At 37.0% G+C, this 20,428-nt stretch overlaps 2 protein-coding genes across 4 annotated transcripts in view; one reads left to right on the forward strand and one right to left on the reverse strand.

Annotated features, from left to right (window-relative positions):
* AQP7 (aquaporin 7) overlaps positions 1-20,256 on the forward strand; it is a 56,725-nt gene extending 36,469 nt beyond the window's left edge. The window contains exon 8 of one of the 2 annotated variants that reach the window (XM_081272410.1): positions 16,411-16,465. In XM_081272410.1, the coding sequence (XP_081128536.1) occupies positions 16,411-16,450 (40 nt within the window). In that variant the 3' untranslated portion in view covers positions 16,451-16,465. Of the gene's footprint in view, positions 1-16,410; positions 16,466-20,242 lie in introns of those variants that run through there. The other variant, XM_081272406.1, reaches the window with a different exon arrangement.
* NFX1 (nuclear transcription factor, X-box binding 1) overlaps positions 1-20,428 on the reverse strand; it is a 71,556-nt gene that overhangs the window by 15,607 nt on the left and 35,521 nt on the right. For both annotated transcript variants that reach the window (XM_081272214.1, XM_081272215.1), the window contains exons 11-19: positions 17,746-17,776; positions 12,712-12,791; positions 11,505-11,613; positions 9,974-10,093; positions 7,712-7,791; positions 4,315-4,545; positions 2,941-3,014; positions 2,165-2,266; positions 1,525-1,566 (exon numbers count right to left, since the gene is read on the reverse strand). In XM_081272214.1, the coding sequence (XP_081128340.1) occupies positions 1,525-1,566; positions 2,165-2,266; positions 2,941-3,014; positions 4,315-4,545; positions 7,712-7,791; positions 9,974-10,093; positions 11,505-11,613; positions 12,712-12,791; positions 17,746-17,776 (869 nt within the window). The remainder of the gene's footprint in view (positions 1-1,524; positions 1,567-2,164; positions 2,267-2,940; positions 3,015-4,314; positions 4,546-7,711; positions 7,792-9,973; positions 10,094-11,504; positions 11,614-12,711; positions 12,792-17,745; positions 17,777-20,428) is intronic.

A 20,428-nucleotide genomic window follows, 5' to 3' on the forward strand; every position in this document is an offset into this window, starting at 1 on the left:
AAAAAAAAAAAAGCAAAAGCCAGTTTAAATCAGTAACTAATATTTACTGGGCAACTACTATGTGTCATATGTGTCAGGCTTGTGACAAGAGCCTTATATGTCTTCCTTAATTTTAATATATTAATCCTCACAAAAACTCTGGGAAGTAGATATTATTATTGTCACTAATATACAAATTTTTAACAAAAATTAAAGCTTAGGGAGAATATGTGACTTGCTGAAGGTTATAAAGCTACGTGATTTATAAAGATAGGATTCAAATCTAGATAATCCGACTCTGGAGCTCTGGACAGCTCAGACTACTATATAATACTACCACTCAACTACACAAAGACATATTTTCATATTTTGGACACCTGTGAATTTAGAACATTTCTGAACATCTGGGACTCCTACTTCACATTTTACAACTAAGAATACTAACTGATGGTTATTAAAAGGGCATGGGTTTGAATAGCACTCGCTAGAAAATTCCCATGAGAGTCACAGCAAAGGAACTTTGAACAGCATTTTTGCTGAAAGCACTGTAGTTTGGCACAACCAATTTGAACACTTGGAAGAATCTATTAAAGCCGAACATAGGCATACTTTATTAATCAACAATTGTACTCCTAAGTTATTTGTTTCCACTGGATATAAACTTAGGAGTATATATAGCAAAGCAAGAATAAAAATATTCTTGGGGGTTGGGAATGTAGCTCTGAGGCACAGTGCTTGGAAAGTAAGTGCAAGATCCCAGGTTCAATCCCTAGCACCTCACAAAAGAAGTTCTTAACAGCATTATTTGTAACAGCCCAATAGCAGAATGGTTACTGATATATTAATGCAATAATATGCAAAAATGAAGATGAATTCAGTGCTGCTACTTGCAACAACAGAAATGAGTGTCACAAATGTAATGAAAGAAACCAAACACAAACCATATGATTTCATTTATATAAAGTTCAAAAACAGACAAGACTCAAGTCAGGACAGACAATTTTGTGGGCTACATGAGAGGACTCTGATAATTTTCTACTTCTTGACTTCAGTATTGTTTATACCACTGTAGCCCACTGATCTTTACACTTATATGTTGTACTTCAATACAAAGAATTCATTTTTTTAAAAAAATATTTATTTTTTAGTTTTAGGTGGACATAATATCATCATTTTATTTTTATGTGGTGCTGAGGATTGAACCCAGTGCCTCATGCATGCCAGGCGAGGGTGCTACCACTTGAGCCACATCCCGAGCAGAATTCATTTTAAGATTGTTACCTCTGTTGGAATCAGGAAGTTGGCCAGTCACTAAATAATTATGTTGTGGCATCATGCCCAAATCCACCCAGCTCATGCTTCTGAAATATGCTGAAACTACCTGAGTAGTTTATCCTTAGACAATTCAATTCTTGACGATCATATTTCTCTTTCTGACAGCAGTGAAAGACTCAGAGTAGATGTTGAGTGACAAAAGGGTTGCTTCCTCCCATTAATTAATAGGGCTCAGTGACAAGTAGATAACAAGCTGTTGAAACCACTTACTTTTTCCTTTCCAAGGCTGAACACTCCTCATCACACTCTAGCCTTGATAAGCAAATGAAAAAAAATTAGTCAGGACACAGGTTCTACAGTTCCTATCCAGCAAGAAAGTCTTACTTAGATCACAGCAGACTCTTGCCAAAGGACTTTTCTTCAGGCCAGCTTGTGAGGCTTGTGAGGTCAACTACTTTTCAGGTTTCATTAGCAACTTCTGCCCTGTCAATCTCATTGTTTCCCCTGGTCTCTAGGTTATGGAAATCTAGGAGTCCTCAATGGGCATGTTCTCTGGATGCTCTGCCTTCAAAATGCTTCCCATGGACCCTTCTGGCAGTCCCACCTCCCTTCTTATATTCAGCCACCACTCTGATTCTCTGTTTTCCTGTGGGCTGGGCTGGGCACATCTAGGACTCTGCTTACTCTATCAACTGTCTAAAGTGAAACTGGAAAATATCCTCTGGTCTTAGCTACATCTTGAGTGGGACTCCTTGGGTTTGGTGTGGGTATGGTCTCAACATCAAAGTGTATTGAATACCTGCTGTGAGTGAGCTCCATTGTGGGAGACTGAAATAAATGAATGTGCCCTACCCATGAGAAACCAAGTCTAATTAGAGAAAGAAGGTACCTTACACATTTTAAAAATTACCTGGCTTGTTGAATTTCCTTCTTGGTAATTAACTTGCTGATCTCTACTGAATCTCCAAGCTGCATGTCTGTTATTTTAGAGGCCATAGAAATAGCAGCTATTCTGAAATATTGAAAAGAGAATAGACATTGCAGTTTCACAAGAAACTCCCCATGCTAGAAACACAGAACACCGCTTTTAAAGCCAATCCACCACAAGACAGTTTGTGTGGCCTTGGAATCCTATCTTACAAACTACCTACTGTTTGTGGCATGAGTCCTCACTAGGTTTTAAGCAGTTACACAGGAAGTGATGAGGTAACCCAACTCCTCAGTACACCTGAGCATTCAGGCCAATGCCCAGCACTCAGCAGGTTTTCATAAATAGCCAATTTGATGTTTGTGTATTTGCAAAGTCCTATATCTAAGGCCTACCTCAACATCTAATCAGAAATACCCATACCAGTCATTCCCTAACACCTCCATCCCTGCACTCAGATCCCTGTATGACCACACAAATTCCAAGACTTTAAAAGGCTAAAAAGATCCCTCCCAGAACAATTAGAAAAACTTGACTGGGGAAGGGGCACCTTTAGGCAGTGGGATATTAAAGCAATTTATCTAACTTCAGGATATCTTTTCTTTATCTCATAGTTTAATAAGACCAAAAGGGGGAAAGTGAGAGAGAGAGAAGAAAAAGATTCTCTTACTTTTAGAAAACTTGCAAGGATCTTCCAATAAACACATGAATCCCCTTCATCTACATCTACCAATTGTTAACATTTCTGTAGCACTAACCTTTGATAGGTACTGGATGCTTCAGAGCAAATCACCATTTCTTTTCTTCGTCCACATTCACACTGTAGCTCTACCTGAAATAAAATTAACATGGAACGACTCTTAGCACATGTGAATCATGTGTTAAGCAGGCTTTGCTTGTAAGAGTTCTCTTAAACCAAACCATGGCAAGAGAGTCAGTGAGCAGCCACATTCCAAGATGGAAGAAGCTAACACATGTGCATTTTCTTTGTTGTGTGCATGGGTTAATGGGATTGAACCCACGGCCTCACACATGCTAGGTAAGTAAGCACTCTACCACTGAGTTACATCCCCATCCCCTTTAAAATTTATTTATTTATTTTTGGCTGGGTGTGGTGATGCATGCTTGTAATCCTAGTGGCTTGGGAGCCAGAGGCAAGAGGATTGTGAGTTCAAAGCCAGCTTCAGCAATTTAGTGAGGCGCTAAGCAACTCAGTGAGACCCAGTCACTAATAAAATACAAAACAGGGCTGGGGATGTGGTTCAGTGGTTGAGTGCCTTTGAGTTCAATCCCTGGTACACCCACTCCAACCAAAGAAATTTATTTTTGAGACAGGGTTTTGCTAAGTTCCAGAGGCTGGCCTTGAACTTATGATCCTTCTGCTTCAGCCTCCTGAGCATCTGGGATTATAGATGTGTGCCACTGTTCCTAGCTAACATATGTAAATTGAAAATGCGGTAGCTGACATGCTAGGAGGGATGTGTCCTATATATAATGCCCCTTTCTAGAAACTACTCTGTTCTTAATCCGGCATGAAGGCTCAGAATGAAGTTTATACCACTGAACCAGAGGCGGATACTTGCACTAGGGGCAACCAATTGAGGTCTAGCCAATACCACCAGATTCATCTGCTTTCATCCCTTCTAGATGGCCTTGCTTGATCCCTCATATCCAGCCAAGTTTCCTCCATGCTCCCACAGCACCCTCTCTAAGGATATAACTACTCCTCTATGATACCATATCTGATCTATCTGATTAATTACTTAGTATCTGGACCATCAAATTATAAGGGACCATGTTTATTACCTCATACAATTTTTTTTTAAATACTCAGACATTATACATTTGTTGAATAAATGGAGTTGACAGGGTCTCCTGAGAATGTGACTGAAGGGAGACACAGAATGTGGTCAGATGACAGTAGGGTATCTGCTGAACTAAAAGGCCATACCAAGTTGGCAAATAGAAATCTTTATGATTTATACCATCTTTCTCTTGCTACCTTAACTTGCAGTTCCTTGCAACCAATGTTTCCTGACTGATTAAGGTGCATGGCCAGGGTCTGCTTAGTCAGTTCTGGATTCACTAGCAGCCCCAGAGTCAGTGTTCCATCTGAAGTCAGAAATACCCACCTTGGCTTTGCAAGCAGTCACTGGACAGGGTGAGCTGGGGTGGCAAGATGCCATACATGGGTGGCCACAGTCAGCTCTGGGTGTGGTGCAGGGCTGTTTGCAGGCCTCATCCACAAGACATTCTCCTTTATGACAGAGTCTCTGACACTTGTGCATCCCACATGGTAGCGTAGCACTGCAGGGTAATCCGCAAGAGATATCAACCAGGTGACAGGGGATGTTGCTTCGTAACTAGGAAAGACAGAAGTAGCCAGATTCTCATCTCTGTGTGGGATGTGGGGTGAGATTTAATTTACCTTTACAACATTTTTGAACTTTGCTCTTTTTATTTGAAAACAATTAATTTGATTTTCAAAGTCAAAAAGGAGTAGTTTGACAAGAAAATAAATGTGAACTTTAATAATAATTATGTTTGCTATGATCCAAAAAATTTGTGGCAGCAGCTAAGTGTGACCGGAGACAAACTTTCTAAGGTAGGCAACAGGAAATTAAATCAGATAACTAGGAAGTACTTCAAAACTGCTATGACTGGGCTGGGTTGTAGTTCAGTGGTAGAGCACTTGCCTAGCACATGTGAGGCACTGGGTTCGATCCTTAGCACCACATAATAAATAAACAAAAGTACTGTGTCTGTCTACAACTAAAGATTCTTGAAAACAAACAAACAACTGCTATGACCAATAAGGAAAGGAAAAAAGGAGGAGGAGCATGAAAATAAGAAGGCAGATTAGTGGTGTAGAGAAAGGGAACAGAGGGTAAGGGAGGAGGGATGAGAAAAGGGAGGAACTGTGGAATGAAACTGACCAAAATTATATCATGTACATATATTAATATATCACAGTGAATTCCAACTTTATTTCTATCTATAAAGTGCCAATTAAAAAATAATAAATAAACAGAAGAATATAGTAAAAGAAGGGACGGGGAGAGAGGAGGGTAGGGAAATACAAAGTACTGGGGACTGAAATGGAGCAAATTATATTACATGCATGTATAATTATGTCAAAATGAATTCACTATTATGTATAACTATAATGCACTAATAAAACATCATTAAAATAAAGAAAAAAACATGGGAAAACTTTAAAAAACCAAAATTCTGTGACTAAACTGGGAGGATCAGAAGACATCTTGCTTTTTCAGACTATGAAGGCACCAAGTCGACAGACTAACCATTTTACATGCTGGAGCTGGGGAGAATATTGGCCTAGGGTTCTGAGATAGGTGGCAGGACTGTTTTATGTGCTTAATATTCAACTCTCCTCACATCTTCCAAATAATTGTCTCATAACTTCAGGCAGCCCTGTCATTTAAAAAAATTAAGAGGCAATAGTAACCCCCAATTTATTTTTTCTCAAGAAATTGCATGGTTCCAGATTTCCCCACTGCAGGAAAAATGTCTTAAAATTTTACTTCTGTGGAACCAAAGTTTACTCTCACATATTCACTCAAATTCCTTCAAGAACCCTCAAAATGAGGAATACACTTCAACTTCAGTGACATATAACTTTTGAAGAGGACATATGTTTCCAATTGTTTTGGAATTAGTATTCGGGTAGAATATAGTTCCTAATCATTAAACATTTACCTATTCTAGTACCAAGGCATAAATTCTGGCTAATGCTCTATCCTCTGTCATCTTCTTCCCACATTGCTTACCTACCTCCTCATGATCATTCAGTGACCCCTTCACCTCTTCAGTAATCTGTATTTTCCACATTACTGCATTTATAATTGCCTGTTTTCCTGTCTGCTTCCCACCCAAGTGAAGGTCGCACAAGGGCAGGGTCATGTCAATCTTGTTAACAAGATTGGAGCCACATCTCCAGCCCTCTTTATTTTTTGAGACAGGGTTTCACTAAGTTGCTCAAGGCCTTGCTAAGCTGTTGAGGCTGACCTCGAATTTATGATCTTATTACCTCAGCTTCCTGAGTCACTGGGATTATAATGTGTGCCAGTATGCTTGGCTAGTTAACTTCTTCAAACACACACACACACACACACACACACACACATACATATACATATATATATTTTTAGTTGAGATGGACACAGTGCCTTTATTTTATTTTTACGTGGTGCTGAGGATCGAACTTAGTGCCTTCCACATGCAAGGTGAGCACTCTACTACTGAGCTACAACCCTAGCCCTAGTGTTGTTAACTTCTGAATATGCCAAACCTATTACCTAGCACATAGTAGATACTCAATATTTGTTGAAAGAAGTGTGGCTAAGTCATCAATACAAAGATGACACATAGATGTCTTAGAATGGATAAATTCGCAGAGGAAGTGAGATTTATAGAGGAGATAAATATGAAGGACTATGACTTGAGAACTACTCACAGGAAATAAGTGGAGAAAAATATGTCCATCAAGATAAGAAAATAATATTAAAAGCATGTTGTTACAGATGTCAAGAGAATTTCAAGAAATGTTGGCTAATGTGTTATGGAGCAAAAAGATCAGGTTACAAAACAATATTATCTTAATCAGAGTAGGGGAAAATATGTATCTGTATCAACACATGCCTGGTAGATTATACACCAAGAATGTTAAAGGATATATATCTCTTTCTTGGGCTGGGGTATAGCTCAGTGGTAGGAGGTTTGCATAGCACACACATACTGGGTTCAATCCCCAGTACTAATTCCCTTCTTGCCCACCTGTAAAGTACTCTCTTGGAAGCAGAACTTTAAATATGCTTTTTAAAAAAATCTTTATTTTATTTTCATGTGGTGCTGAGGATTGAACCCAGTGCCTCATACATGCTAGGTGAGCGCATTACCTCTGAGCCACAACTCCAACCCTAAATATACATTTTTAAAATAGAAATTTCAAGGATTTAAAGGTTTATAGTGGACAATGCCAAATATGGCTCAGAGATTAAGAATGAGAATGGAAGTCCTTCAGGTACTGGTAATAAGACTGGAGGAAGGCATTTGAGTCCAGTGGTTGGGAATGGGGAGTTGCATAGGGATGAGAGAACAAACTGGGCAGCTAGGATACAGTCCATTTCTACTCTTATTGAAATACTTCTTCCTAGGCTAGTAACACCACTTTCATGCCAGTTAACTTAGAAGTTCTGTTTTTGAACATAGCATGTGTTCTCAAGGTCAACTAGGCTGAATTTCATTAGTTGTAATGAGTTTAGAGAATGGTAAAACAGACTCAAACTGCAACCTACTCAATGATTTCACTTTTGTGATATTCTGGAAAGAACTACAGTATTGGGACAGACAACAACAAAAAAAAAAAAAAAAAAAAAGGAAAAAAGTGGCAACAGAAAGCTTCTTCTTGGAGGAAGTTTAGTTTGAGAAATGATGAAACTAACAGCTCTTAAGTAATTAAATTATAAATCTCTGTCTGGAACAATGAACACCTGAGAGAAAACTTACCTCATGTTTGCCCATGCACCACTTCTGAGTTAGGAAAGTACAAGGGGGACATTTCTCCTCACTATGACAAGAATGATATACTGCAGAAAAAGAAAGGTAATATTAGGTATGATTTCTTTTTTTAAAAAATCAGTTAATTAATTTATTTTTTAGGTGTAGATGGACACAACACAATGCCTTTATTTTTATATGGTGCTGAGGATCCAACCTGGGTCCCGCCGGTGCTAGGTGAGCGTTCTACAGATGAGCCACAATCCCAGCCCCATTAGGTATGATTTCTAAGCAAAGCAACACATATATGCCATTTATAACATTTACATGTTATAATATACGCATGTAGGTCTATATATTGTAAACAGCATATGAAATAGAACATTTAAATTCTGGAGCAGGGAGTATTTTTCTAAGTGGACAGAGGAACAGAAAAAGCACCTGGTTTTACATTAAAGTGTTGAAAGATGAGATGAGTAGGAAAGAGAAACCAAATCAAGATGGGAAGAAATGTGCCAAATCCCAGAAGCAGAGAGGTGACAGCTTTCTCACCATGTCCTGCAGACAGTCACCTGGTCTGTTCATTTTACTTCATTATTATTTTCACTCTACCTTATGCTACAACTGCTCACTGGTACACAGATACCTTTGCCACATATTCCATCTAAAATAATTATGCTGACTCCTTTCGATATCATTATTGTCAATAAGAGGTACTTCACTAAAACTTGTCACCTACAACAAAACTTTTCTTGACTGACCACACTCTATCCTAAGCTCCCTCACATTCTCTGTAAGGCTTGCTGCCATGCCATCCGGTTCATGTACATACAAGTTGGTTGTGTTGTGTGTACTTAATTACCATTCTCTTCCTCCCAGGGAAAACATAAGAACCTCAAAGCTATGGGTTTTTAAAAAAATTCTTCGGAAGCTTTGATACCATGCTGAATATACAACAAACACTCAAGAAAATGGCAATGAATGCAGAACAAAAGCAGGCCAAAACAACAAAATTCACAAGCAGTTAAGTTCTTACTAAGGACATTACCCAGCAGGTTTTGAACTTCGTTGAAAAAAGGGGTTGGGGTTGCGTGTGGCCTGGACACTTACTTCATGATTGTATGAACACTGTAGTATGAGTTTATAAACTTTGCTGGGAGAGCTGGACATCCTAAGGTTCCAGGGAAGAAAGGGACTTTTTATTTCATGAGGAATTTGCTTATTCTTTTTAGTCTATTAATTAAAAAAAAAAAAAGAGGTCTATTATTGTAAGTCTGAATCATATGATCAGAGTTCACTGAAAGTATTAAATCTGGGGCCTTGATTATTTTAAGTTTGTCTCTGAGGCTTGTTAAAATAAAATGATGGAAAAATAAAATAAAACAAACAATGGGCACAATACAGTCCTAGGAAAAAGTCAGCAACTGGACTAGACAGATATGAAAAATGACTGATGTCAAGTAGTTTTTGGGGTGGTGTCAAAAGCAGTTTATCAGAGAAAAAGTGGAAAGAACTCAAATGTCCAGCAACACAAGACTGATTAAATAAACTGGCTGATTCATGTAACAGAGTACTCTATTGTCATTAAAAATCTATATTGGCATTAGAGTGTTTGCCTAGCATGTATGAAGCTCTGGATTCAATTTCCAGTTACACACATACCCCATATTGTAGAAAATCTTAGGATAAAGAGAAAAATGTATCTAATTCTTAGGAGATGATATAATTAACAACTTAATGTTAACCTTTTGACTTCATTACTTTTATTCTTGCTTTATTTTATTTAATATACATTGCTTCTGTAACAGCAAAAACCTGTTATTTTATTTTTTAATTGTAGTTGGACAATACCTTTATTTTATTTATTTTTTATATGGTGCTGAGGATCAAACACAAGGCCTCGCACATGCTAGGCAAGCGCTCTACCACTGAGCCACAAACCCAGCCCCTCAAGTTACTCTTAATTTTGTCAAAAGATGTTCAACTTTGAAATATGCACCAAAAGTGGAGGTCACAAAGAAAAGTCCTTGAAAGACTAGACCAAGTAGGGGTTCTTCCACCATTCTGGGTGTGTCTGAAAAACCACAGAATAAAGCAATAGACTTTGCTGTGGGTCCAAACTGGAGCCCTGATAATAGACTCACCTTCACAGAAGCACAGTGAGCAAGGGACAGCCATCTCAGCATGACCCCAGCACATGAAGACAGTTACATGGCAACATCCTCAGTGACATGGTATGATCAGGCTGTGAGATAGGGAAATGGGACTCACCTGGATGTTCACATTCATGGATTCTGGCACAGGTTTGGGTACACTCCGGAGGCCTAGTACCACAAGGAACTGGAGGGTAGATCACTGATGCTCCACAGTGGCAGGTTAATTCATCAAAACCTGTTAGGTAAGGCAAAAAAAATCCTTTTTTAGTTTGGGATGTGGATGCCATATTAAATGAAGATGCAAACATTTATTGTTGTTTGTGGTTTTAGATAATTTGGAAGAGGGCTATTTTAAAAATAAAAAGGTTTCTATTTTATTAAGCTTTTATTTTATTAAAGTTGACCGGGTGAAAAAGGCACAAACAGATATCAAGTGTTCTACTTACCACTCTGAGTCTGACAACTCCCCAATACTTTTCCCAACACATTTCTATTAGAAGGTTATATAAATGACTATGAGTTTTTACTATTACAAATTAGTTTTTACTATTACACAAAATTTGTCAATATTTCAAAGATCTGAATAACCCAGGGAATATTTATCTGCCAAATGATTAGTGTATTGTATTATAAAATCAAGCATGGGTAAAAGATCCATTCAAAGTACAAGAGAGACCAATGTATTTTAATGTGACAAAATAAAAACAATACTAACTCATGTTGTTTCTGTAATGAGGTTGAGTTTTGGTATAACACCAAAGAACAGTATCCACAATTATTCAAGAAAGTTTAAAAAACATTCTTCACTCTTCCAAATAGCTATCTATGTGAGGCTGGATTTTTTTTATATGTCTCAACTGCACTGTAACAGATAAAATGCAGAAGCTGATATGAGATTACAGTATCTTGTATTAAGCCAGGCATCCAATAGTGTATTTTTTTCAAAGTAGAGATTTTTTAAAATTAAAAAAGTGATTAATGTTAACCTGCAATTCGTATATTACTATTATCTTAAAATGAAATAATAGGGCTGAGGATGTGGCTCAAGCGGTAACTCACTCGCCTGGCATGCGGGGGCGTTGGGTTTGACATAAAAATAAAATAAAGATGTTGTGTCCACCGAAAACTGAAATATAAATATTAAAAAATTCTCTTTCTCTCTCTTCTCTATCTTAAAAAAATGAAATAATAAATCAACTGCTTATATATCTCAGTTTTAATTTCTAATATGATAGATATCAATAGATATAACTCACAGAAAAGAGCTCTTCAGAGTCCTCAATAGTTTGAAGAATATAAATGTGTCCCAAGACCAAATAGCTTACTAACTGCTGCTAATAACACTGCTAATATAGAAGACTGCCAAGGGCAGAAGCTAGGTCAATAATACATAGAAGGGAGTTATCAGAAGAGGAATCCATTAGTGAATTAACCCCTATCTCAGGGTCACTGCTCACATCTCAAGTTTTATACATCTAGGGAGTGTAAGACAGCAATAAAAAATAACTTTAAAAAACCTCAACATATCTGAAATACTAAGATTTAGTTCAATAATGCACATCAATCTAAGCAAACAAATCTCAAAATTTAGTATGCCTGAGTTTCTAGGAAACTCTCATAACTAAGTATACAGTGAAGACACTCACTAGCTTGCCAGCATGTCTGACAGTTCCCTCGATGACAAGGTTCTTCACACCTATGAAGGCCACAACGAAGTTTCCTCCCACAAATCAAAGGACACTTGTGCTCCTTATCCTGAGGGGAGAGATTTCTATTTGTTCACAAAATGGTCTCCATTTTATATTTTCTATAAATAAGATTAACTTGCAAAAACAAAGCTTTATACAATTAAGTATGAAATAATGTCTAGGAATAGCTTCAAAATAACCAGGGAGGAGGAAGTCGGTTAGGGTATGGATAAAACAAGATTAGTCATGATTTGGGCGCTACTGAAGCTGGATGTTATATACATGTGAGTCACTATCACTGCTTTTGCATATGCTTGATTTTTGATAATCAAAAGCATTTAGGCCTTCAAACACTGACTTATCAATCTTGGTAGAAAGCGCAATTTCATCATTCTTCACCTTGTCAATATATACATTTTTTTAAATGACAATTATGTATTACCTTGTTATTGGTGCTGTTATTTTGTTTTTATACATTTGTGTATATACATATACTCACAGATATATATATCACATATGTACATGTTATCTTGTCATGTACATATGACACACACCCATATATGTATATACGATAAGATATATCAATAGTTGAGTTATGTTTCCTTTAATTAATTCCACAGAAGTGAATATTCCAAATAAATGTAACTCACTCCTGTAAAATGCCATACTTAGGGGTGAGGTTGTGGCTCAGTGGTACAGCACTTGCTGGTATGTGTGAGGCACTGGGTTCAATTCTCAGCACTACACACAAACAAACAAACAAATAAAGGTCTACTGACAAATAGAAAAAAAAAAAAGTCATATTCATTTTGCCTACTGACTTGGCCCAAGGAGTATATAAAATGCAAAGAACAAGTTGCTAAGCCCAGAATAGTGTGTTGGACTGTGTGCTCATCTAGGTCTTGGGCTCTGGGGTCCAAGGTCTTTTGTCTTTCCTTTTTAAATTCCTTCATGCTACCACTGGTTGATTTCTTGACCTGGCTGAGGTCTAAAAATGTTTTATCTATCTCTGCTGAGCAATTTGGGGACTATGAGAGCTCTTTCTTGCCTACAGGCCCTTCCTATTGATATCTAAATCTGAGCCACATTCCAGATGGCTGAGGTTTCTACAGCCTGGTGCCTAGATGAATGGAATCTAATTATGCCTAATGATAAATCCACTTACCACACAGCATATCTCGTTACATTTATGCCGTCCACATAACCGTTTCTTGTTACACCGCTTGTCACACATAAATGTAGCATCTGGATGGCCAATTAAAAAGATAAAAAGCAAAAGATATGAACATTCATTCAACATATATTTGAGTATCTACAATTAGAAGAAATATAATGTAATAAAGTAAATAAATTAATCATGGAAAAAAAGCAAATTAAATCATTTTTTACCTGTCAAATTATCAAAAACTAGAAAGAGTAACACTGATTAATATATAGTATGGACTGGGTGTGGTGGAGCACACATGTAATCCCAGCAGCTTGAGAGGCAAAGGTAGAAGAAATAAAAAATTTGAAGCCAGCTTGGGCAATTTAGTGAAACCTTGTTGTAAAGTAAAAAATAAAAAGGGTTGGGGACATAGCTTAGAGGTAGAATAACTCTGGATTCAATCCCCAGTACTGGGGAAAAGAAAAAAGTATGTGTGTATATACATATAATATAAAATATACACATACATACATATTATGTACACATACATACATATAGTATGGATGAAGGTATGGGAAAAAAGTATATTTAAATGGGCAGATCTATGTATTTATGAAAAATTTAATTGGCAATTCATTTTAAACAACACAATATATACTTTCAAAAGTGGATTGGGGGGAGCCGGGCATGGTGGTGCACGCCTGTAATCCCAGCTGCTCGGGAGGCTGAGACAGGAGAATTTTGAGTTCAAAAAGCCAGCCTCAGCAACAGCGAGGTGTTAGCAACTCAGTGAGACCCTGTCTCTAAATAAAATTCAAAATGGGGATGGGAATATGGATCAGTAGTCAAGTGCCCCTGAGTTCAATCCCCAGTACCAAAAAAAGTGCATTGGGGTCTGGGGTTATAGATCAATGGTTGAGTGCTTGCCTCACATGCATGAGGCACGAGTTCAATCCCTAGAACCACATAAAAATAAATAAATAAATAAATAAATAAAGATATTGTGTCCACCTACAACTAAAAAAATATTTTAAAAAGAGTGGATGGGGATTATGGGATTGATTTAGCAGTAGAGCAATTGCTTAGTGTGTCTAGTGTGTATGAAGCTACAGATTTAATCCCCCGCACACACACAAAAAAGACTAGAATATCAAAGGTGCATGCAATAACAACAAAAACATTTAAAAATGTACTTCATAAAAATTAAAAGCTTTTGTTCATCAAAGGATACTATAAGGAAGTAAAAATAATCCACGTAACGTAAGAAATTACAAAGTGTCTAGGATCCAAAATATACAAGGAATACTGATAACCAAAATAAAAAAGACAAACCATTCTAAATAAAAAAAGGGCAAAGAACTTGGAGAGAGAGATCATTCTCCAAAAAAAAAAAACTATAAAAATGGCCATTAAGAACATAAATATACATTCCTGATGGGAATGTAAAATGGAGCAGCCATTGTGGAAAATAGTATGATAGTTCTTCAAAAACAAATACCAATGGATCCACCAATCCCTCTCCTAGGAATATTATCCTAAATAACTGAAAACTGGCATTCAAACAAAAACTTATATATAAAAATGTTCACAGTAGCATTACTGACAATAACCAAAAGGTCTAAACAACTCAAATATTTACCAACTAATGAATAGATCAATAAAGTGTGGCATACTGATAAAATAGCCATAAAAAAGAATGAAGTATTAATATGGGCTACAATATGATAACCATGAAAACATGCTAAGCAAGCCAGGCAAGGTGGCACATGCCTATAATCCCAGCAAACAAACAAACAAACAAACAACAACAAAAAAACACAGGAGGCTGGAGCAGAAGAATTGCCAAGTTCGAGGCCAGCCTCACCTAATTTAGCAAGATCCTAGGCAACTTAATGAGACCTTAATCTCAAAATTAAAAATACACACACACAAAAAGGATAGTGACTGCTTATGTATTCATGGGTGAAATTAGGTTTGAGATTTGCTTTTAAAGTGCTTCCCCAAAAACTAAAAATAGGGACAGAAGGAAGCATAAAACAAGAGAAGCAAAATGTTGACAACTGATGAAAGGTGATAGGTGTATGGGGGTTCTTTATCCTGGTCTATTTTCACATATAACTGAAATTCATCATAAAAAATTAAAAAGTGGGATAGGATAGCTACTGCATTATTAGTAATGGGGAAAACTGGAGACAACCTCTTCAATGACCACCCAAAGGGCCATGATGATGTATAATATGAAATAATTTTCAAGGGAAAGCTATACACAGACATGAAAAAATGTGTTTAACAGATAATTGAGGGAAAATATCAACTTGCAAACAATATGTTTAGTATGAACCTAAATTTAGGGGAAAAAACAAAACGATGGTAGTAGGTTTATATTTCTTTCTATTTTTCTTTTTTTTTTTTAAACAGAGAGAGAGAGAGAGAATTTTAATATTTAGTTATTTTTCAGTTTTCGGAGGACACAACATCTTTGTTTGTATGTGGTGCTGAGGATCGAACCCGGGCCGCACGCATGCCAGGCAAGCGCGCTACCGCTTGAGCCACATCTCCAGCCCCTGTATTTCTTTATAAATACAGAAAGCTGTTTGAAACGATACCCCACAAGTTACTGATAGTGGTTTTATCAGAGGGGTGAAATTAGGAGGGAAAAAAATAGGATGAGGATATATTTTCACTTTTTATTTTATATATATATGTATATTTTAAGCCTTAAAGTATATTAATTTTAGCCAGGCATGGTGGCACATGCCTATAATCTCAGAAACTTGGAAAGCTGAGGTAGGAGGATTGCAAGTTCGAGATCCTCGGCAATGTACCAAGAGACTATCTCAAAATAAAATATAAAAAGGGCTAGAAATGGGGCTCTGTGGTTAAGCACCCCTGGGTCCAATCCCAGGTGCGCGCGTGCGCCCACACACACACACACAACACACATACATTATTTTATGTTTTTCAAATTATGTTTTTTAAATTCACAGATAACATTAAAAAACCCTTCTTCTAGTTTTACTGGAAATGCATAGAACATTACCATTATTGACAGAAACCTTACCTACTAATAGAAAACTAGAACATTTCAAATTATGTTTTGTTTTGTACCAGTGATAGAACCCAGGACACTTAACCATTAAGCCACATTGCCAGACTTTTTATTTCTTACTTTGAGATAGAGTTTTGCTAAACTGCTTAGGGCCTTGATAAGTTGCTCAAGCTGGTGTTGAACTTGTGATCCTTCAGCCTCAGCCTCCCCAGCTGCTGGGATTATAGGCATATGCCACTGTGCCCAGCTCAAATTATGTCCCTCCCACCCCTAACATGTTTTTAGTTGTTTACAGATCTGTATTTTATTTATTTATATACAGTGCTGAGAATCGAACCCAGTGCCTCACACGTGCCAGGCAACTAAGCTACCACTGAGCCCCAGCTCCTCAAATTATGTTTTTAATAACCAAAATTTCGAATCTGGTTTTGAGGCCACTTGTCTCTTCCTCAGGCTAACAGAACCTTAATTTTGTTCAGATTTTGCGTTCCTCCATTCCAGGGGAGGATGTTGAAGAGTTTAGACCATCGTGGTAATTCTATCCCCTTTCCTAGTGGTAGGTTTAAGTAGGAATGTGTGATATAAAGTGTATTGAAGACTTTTGAGGATTGTTTTCCTTGTTCTTAAAAAGAAATACAACATAAAAAGTCTCCCCTTCTTTCTTTTAGATGCTGTTGGGCAAGAACCCAATGTGTGGAGTTGCAGTAGCTAACTGATATCCAGGAAAAGTCATGAAAATCACAAAAAAGTTGAACTGGAATCCTGAAATCCTGGACATGTTCTGCTTCCAGATTGCTGTTATATAAGATAGTAAATTCTCTTACTGTGGAAGTCATTTTTCCTTGGATTTTCTGTTATTTGCACGCAGAACCTTCCTAACCAATACTGCTTTCTCCCTGAATAGAATAAAAACTTTTATTTTTGCCCATGCTATCTTTTATCACTTTTCCAAAAAGCTCTTAAGGTGGCGACACTATGTGATGGCTACTAAGATAGGATAGAACCAGAATTGAGTGGGAAAATCAGACTAAGGCCCTAAGCAGTTTAGCAAAACTCTATCTCAAAGTATCTAAAACTCAAGGTAAAAAAGGTTGAAGGCTGTGTCCCTGCTCCAGGTACCAAGTCTTATCAAGCCTTAAGGGATCAACTATATAGTCAGTGTTTAAAAAATTATAAGGGCAAAAAAACCTTTTAAGACGAAACAACAAAAAGAAAACCATATGTACAAAGAGGTCTTTTCAAGACCCATGGACTTCCTGTCTGAGCCCAGTAAAGACTGTTTATGCGTCAAACATAAAACAAAACAAGTATTAGGTATTATTTGCCCCTCCAAACATTTTGGTATGAAAATTTCAAACATATAAAAAAGCTGAAATAGGGCTGGGGTTGTGGCTCGGTGGTAGAGTGCTTGCCTAGCATGTATGAGGCACTGGGTTCAATTCTCAGCACCATATAAATAAAGATATCATATCCATCCACAACTAAAATATTTTAAAAAAAGCTGAAATAATTTTACAGTGAACAACATCCACATATCTACCAACTAGATTTTATCATAAGCATATTTACTTTTTTTATATCCATTCTTTTACCCATCTAACCAAATATTTTTAAAAATAATTTCAGGGGCTTGGGTTGTAGCTTAGCGGTATAGCGCTCGCCTAGCAAGTGCCAGGCCTTGAGTTCAATCCTCAGCACCACATAAAAATAAATAAACAAAAATAAAGGTATTGTGTTCAACTACAACTAAAAAATAAATATTTGGAAAAAAAAAATTTCAAAGTATGCTGTAGACATGAGTATACTTAGCCTAAATTTTTAGCAATTCATTAACTGCAATTCGTGATTTCTTTTCCTTTTGAGGTAAAAGTTATACAATTTAATGTACTAATCTTAAGTGTATCTTTGCTGAATTTTGACAAATACATAACTCAGTCCCCTATTAAGATGCAAAGCATCATCTTCATCCCAGTAAATTCTTTCATGACCCTTCCCAGTCATACCTTCACTTTTGAGACTGGTACATGGAAGCTCCTATAGGAAGAGAAAAAGAAACAATAACTACTTTAGGAGTAAGTAAACAACACTCTTTAGTGTAATGCCAAATATAACAGTCATTTATTTATTATCAACTTCACTAGTGTGGAACTTGCCCAATTACATTAATGTGCACTTTCCCCTGCCCCATGGGGGACTGAACCCAGGGACTCACACAAGCATGGGGCTTCATCTTTAGAACTTACAAGCCTCTTGCCTCACTCAACCTCTTAAGTAGCGGAACAACAGTTGTATACCACAATAGCCAACAAATTAACTTGCTTTACTTACAACAGGACCTCCTGTTTAATGACTTTTCATGCAAATACAATTCTAATAATTGTGCCCTGGTCTCCAAACTCACAGCAGGTTAGGAATTATAAAGTCTGAATAAAAAAGGGGCTGCTAAAGGTATGCAAAGCAAAGAGGAGTTGTCATCTGACAAGGCTGCAGATACAAAGAGCAGACATAGAACTGAAAATAGGTTATAGTTTGGTGTCATTTATAGTAGGGGCAAACAGCTCTAGACCCTCAAGAGCACTCCTCGCAATGTTACTGAACTGTAGCAAAGTAGAAAATGGTACATCTTTGGTCTTTAAAGTTTTATTATTGTGGTTTTAATTATATCTGAGTGGTTCCAAAGACTTATCATATGTAATTTGCAGAGACATGATTCTGGATATAACATATGGTGAAGCTGTATAGGGAGCATTTTACTTGGGGTAAAATGAGCCTGGCTGGTTGTCCAGCAGCTACATTGGAATTTGGTTTTGATGTAACTTATAGATGGTCATGTACTCAAGATACAAGCAAAATAATAAAAACGTTCCTTCTTAACAATAATGACTGATTTAAAAAGGCAGCTATTAGAATTGTTAACAGACGTGAAGAGGTCTAAAAAACTGAAGGTTCTTGGTTAGAAAATAAACATTTAAGATTAAAAAAAAAAGGGCTGGCTGGAATCAACGATATGAAAAGCTCCCCATATGCCCTCTAAAGATATAAAACAACAGTAACTCATGAAACTACTTAAGTAAATGCTCCTGCAATTATATGCTGGAGTAGGACCTCAAGACACAGGGGAAGGCAGAGCTCCCTAAATCCATGCAAATGAATTACCAGTAAAAACTTAAATACAACATTCTTTATTAAGAAGTACTAGGATAGGGGCTGGGGTTATGACTCATCGGTAGAGAGCTCGCCTAGCACATTCGGGGCAGTGGGTTCGATCCTCAGCACCACATAATTTTTTTTTTTTTTTTTTTTTTAAAGAGAGAGTGAGAGAGGGAGAGAGAGACAGACAGAGAATTTTTTTTTTTAATATTCATTTTTTAGTCATCGGCGGACACAACATCTTTGTTTTGTATGTGGTGCTGAGGATCGAACCCGGGGCCGCACACATGCCAGGCCAGCGCGCTACCACTTGAGCCACATCCCCAGCCCCACATAAAAATTAAAAAAAGGTATTGTGTCCAATTACAATCAAAACAAAATATTAAAAAAAAAAGAAGTACTAATAGTACTAGGATACAGCATACATTTCTCAAGACTCCCTGTCAAAATGATGAAAATAAAACAATTTTGAAACTTTAAAAAAAATAAGCTTTATTTATCTGGAAAACTCAATTCTGTGGAAAAGCCCATCCCATTCCAAAAGATGTTTCATGATGATTATCAGTTTTTTAAGGTTAACTTGTCCTTAATGATTGAACAGAATTATATTGATGGTGAGTTTCTTCAGGAATTACAGAAAAGACGTATTTGCAAAAATTCAATTTACACAAATCTTTCCAAGAACATACTCACTGCTGTAGATGGCATGACTTTAGAGAGTGAATGAGAAGCAAGAGAACAAAGGATAGGTTTGTTGGAGAGAGAGAAGCAAATTAACAGCAGCTATTTCTAGCTTACATGTCTCAACTCTGCTTATAATCCTTGTTTACAAAGAGCACCTCTGGGCATGACTAAATTGATGATTACTAAATTACAGCATCTCACAGCCTTTTTGTGTGTGAGTGTGTTAGGAACCGAACCTAGAGCCTCATGTGTACTAAAGCACATGTTCTACTACACCCCCAATTTGGACAGATTTTAATCTGGTACTAACAAAGTCAAAAGTGGTCCTACAATTGACATTCAAAGTACCTATACTTCTCAATTTATACTGTGAATTCTTTCAGGAAAAAAAAAAAAAGGACACACATGCTTTTTTGTCATACTAATATATACTACTTTTATTTTTTTTTCTCCGCTTTTATTCTAAAGATTACCTACACTAAACTGTAGCTTCCAATTTGTGGACTACATCTTCAGACTCACTTGCAAGTCAGTTGTTACCCCGACCTTGGCTGTATTAACAAACAGAACCAATTATTCAGAATATTGTCTCCACCCCAGCTTGTGATCTACTGGCACAGTTGCTAATATGCCCTGAAATGACTAGTAGATCAAACAGCAAGACAGATCATCACTTTGTGTATTTCACCAAAAGCCTTCCACAGGAAAGATTCCTTCTTCAGACATAGAAAGGGGCACTAGAGTCTAACTCCAAAATGTTAAGATGCTCCTTTTATAAGACAAAGTCAAATTACAACAACCCTGGAAAGAAAGTAGAAATTTATACAAGGGTGGTACAGTGAAGAATTACCC

This window comes from Spermophilus citellus (assembly GCF_964194105.1).
Source record: "Spermophilus citellus genome assembly, chromosome: 2".
Taxonomy (NCBI): Eukaryota; Metazoa; Chordata; class Mammalia; order Rodentia; family Sciuridae; genus Spermophilus; species Spermophilus citellus.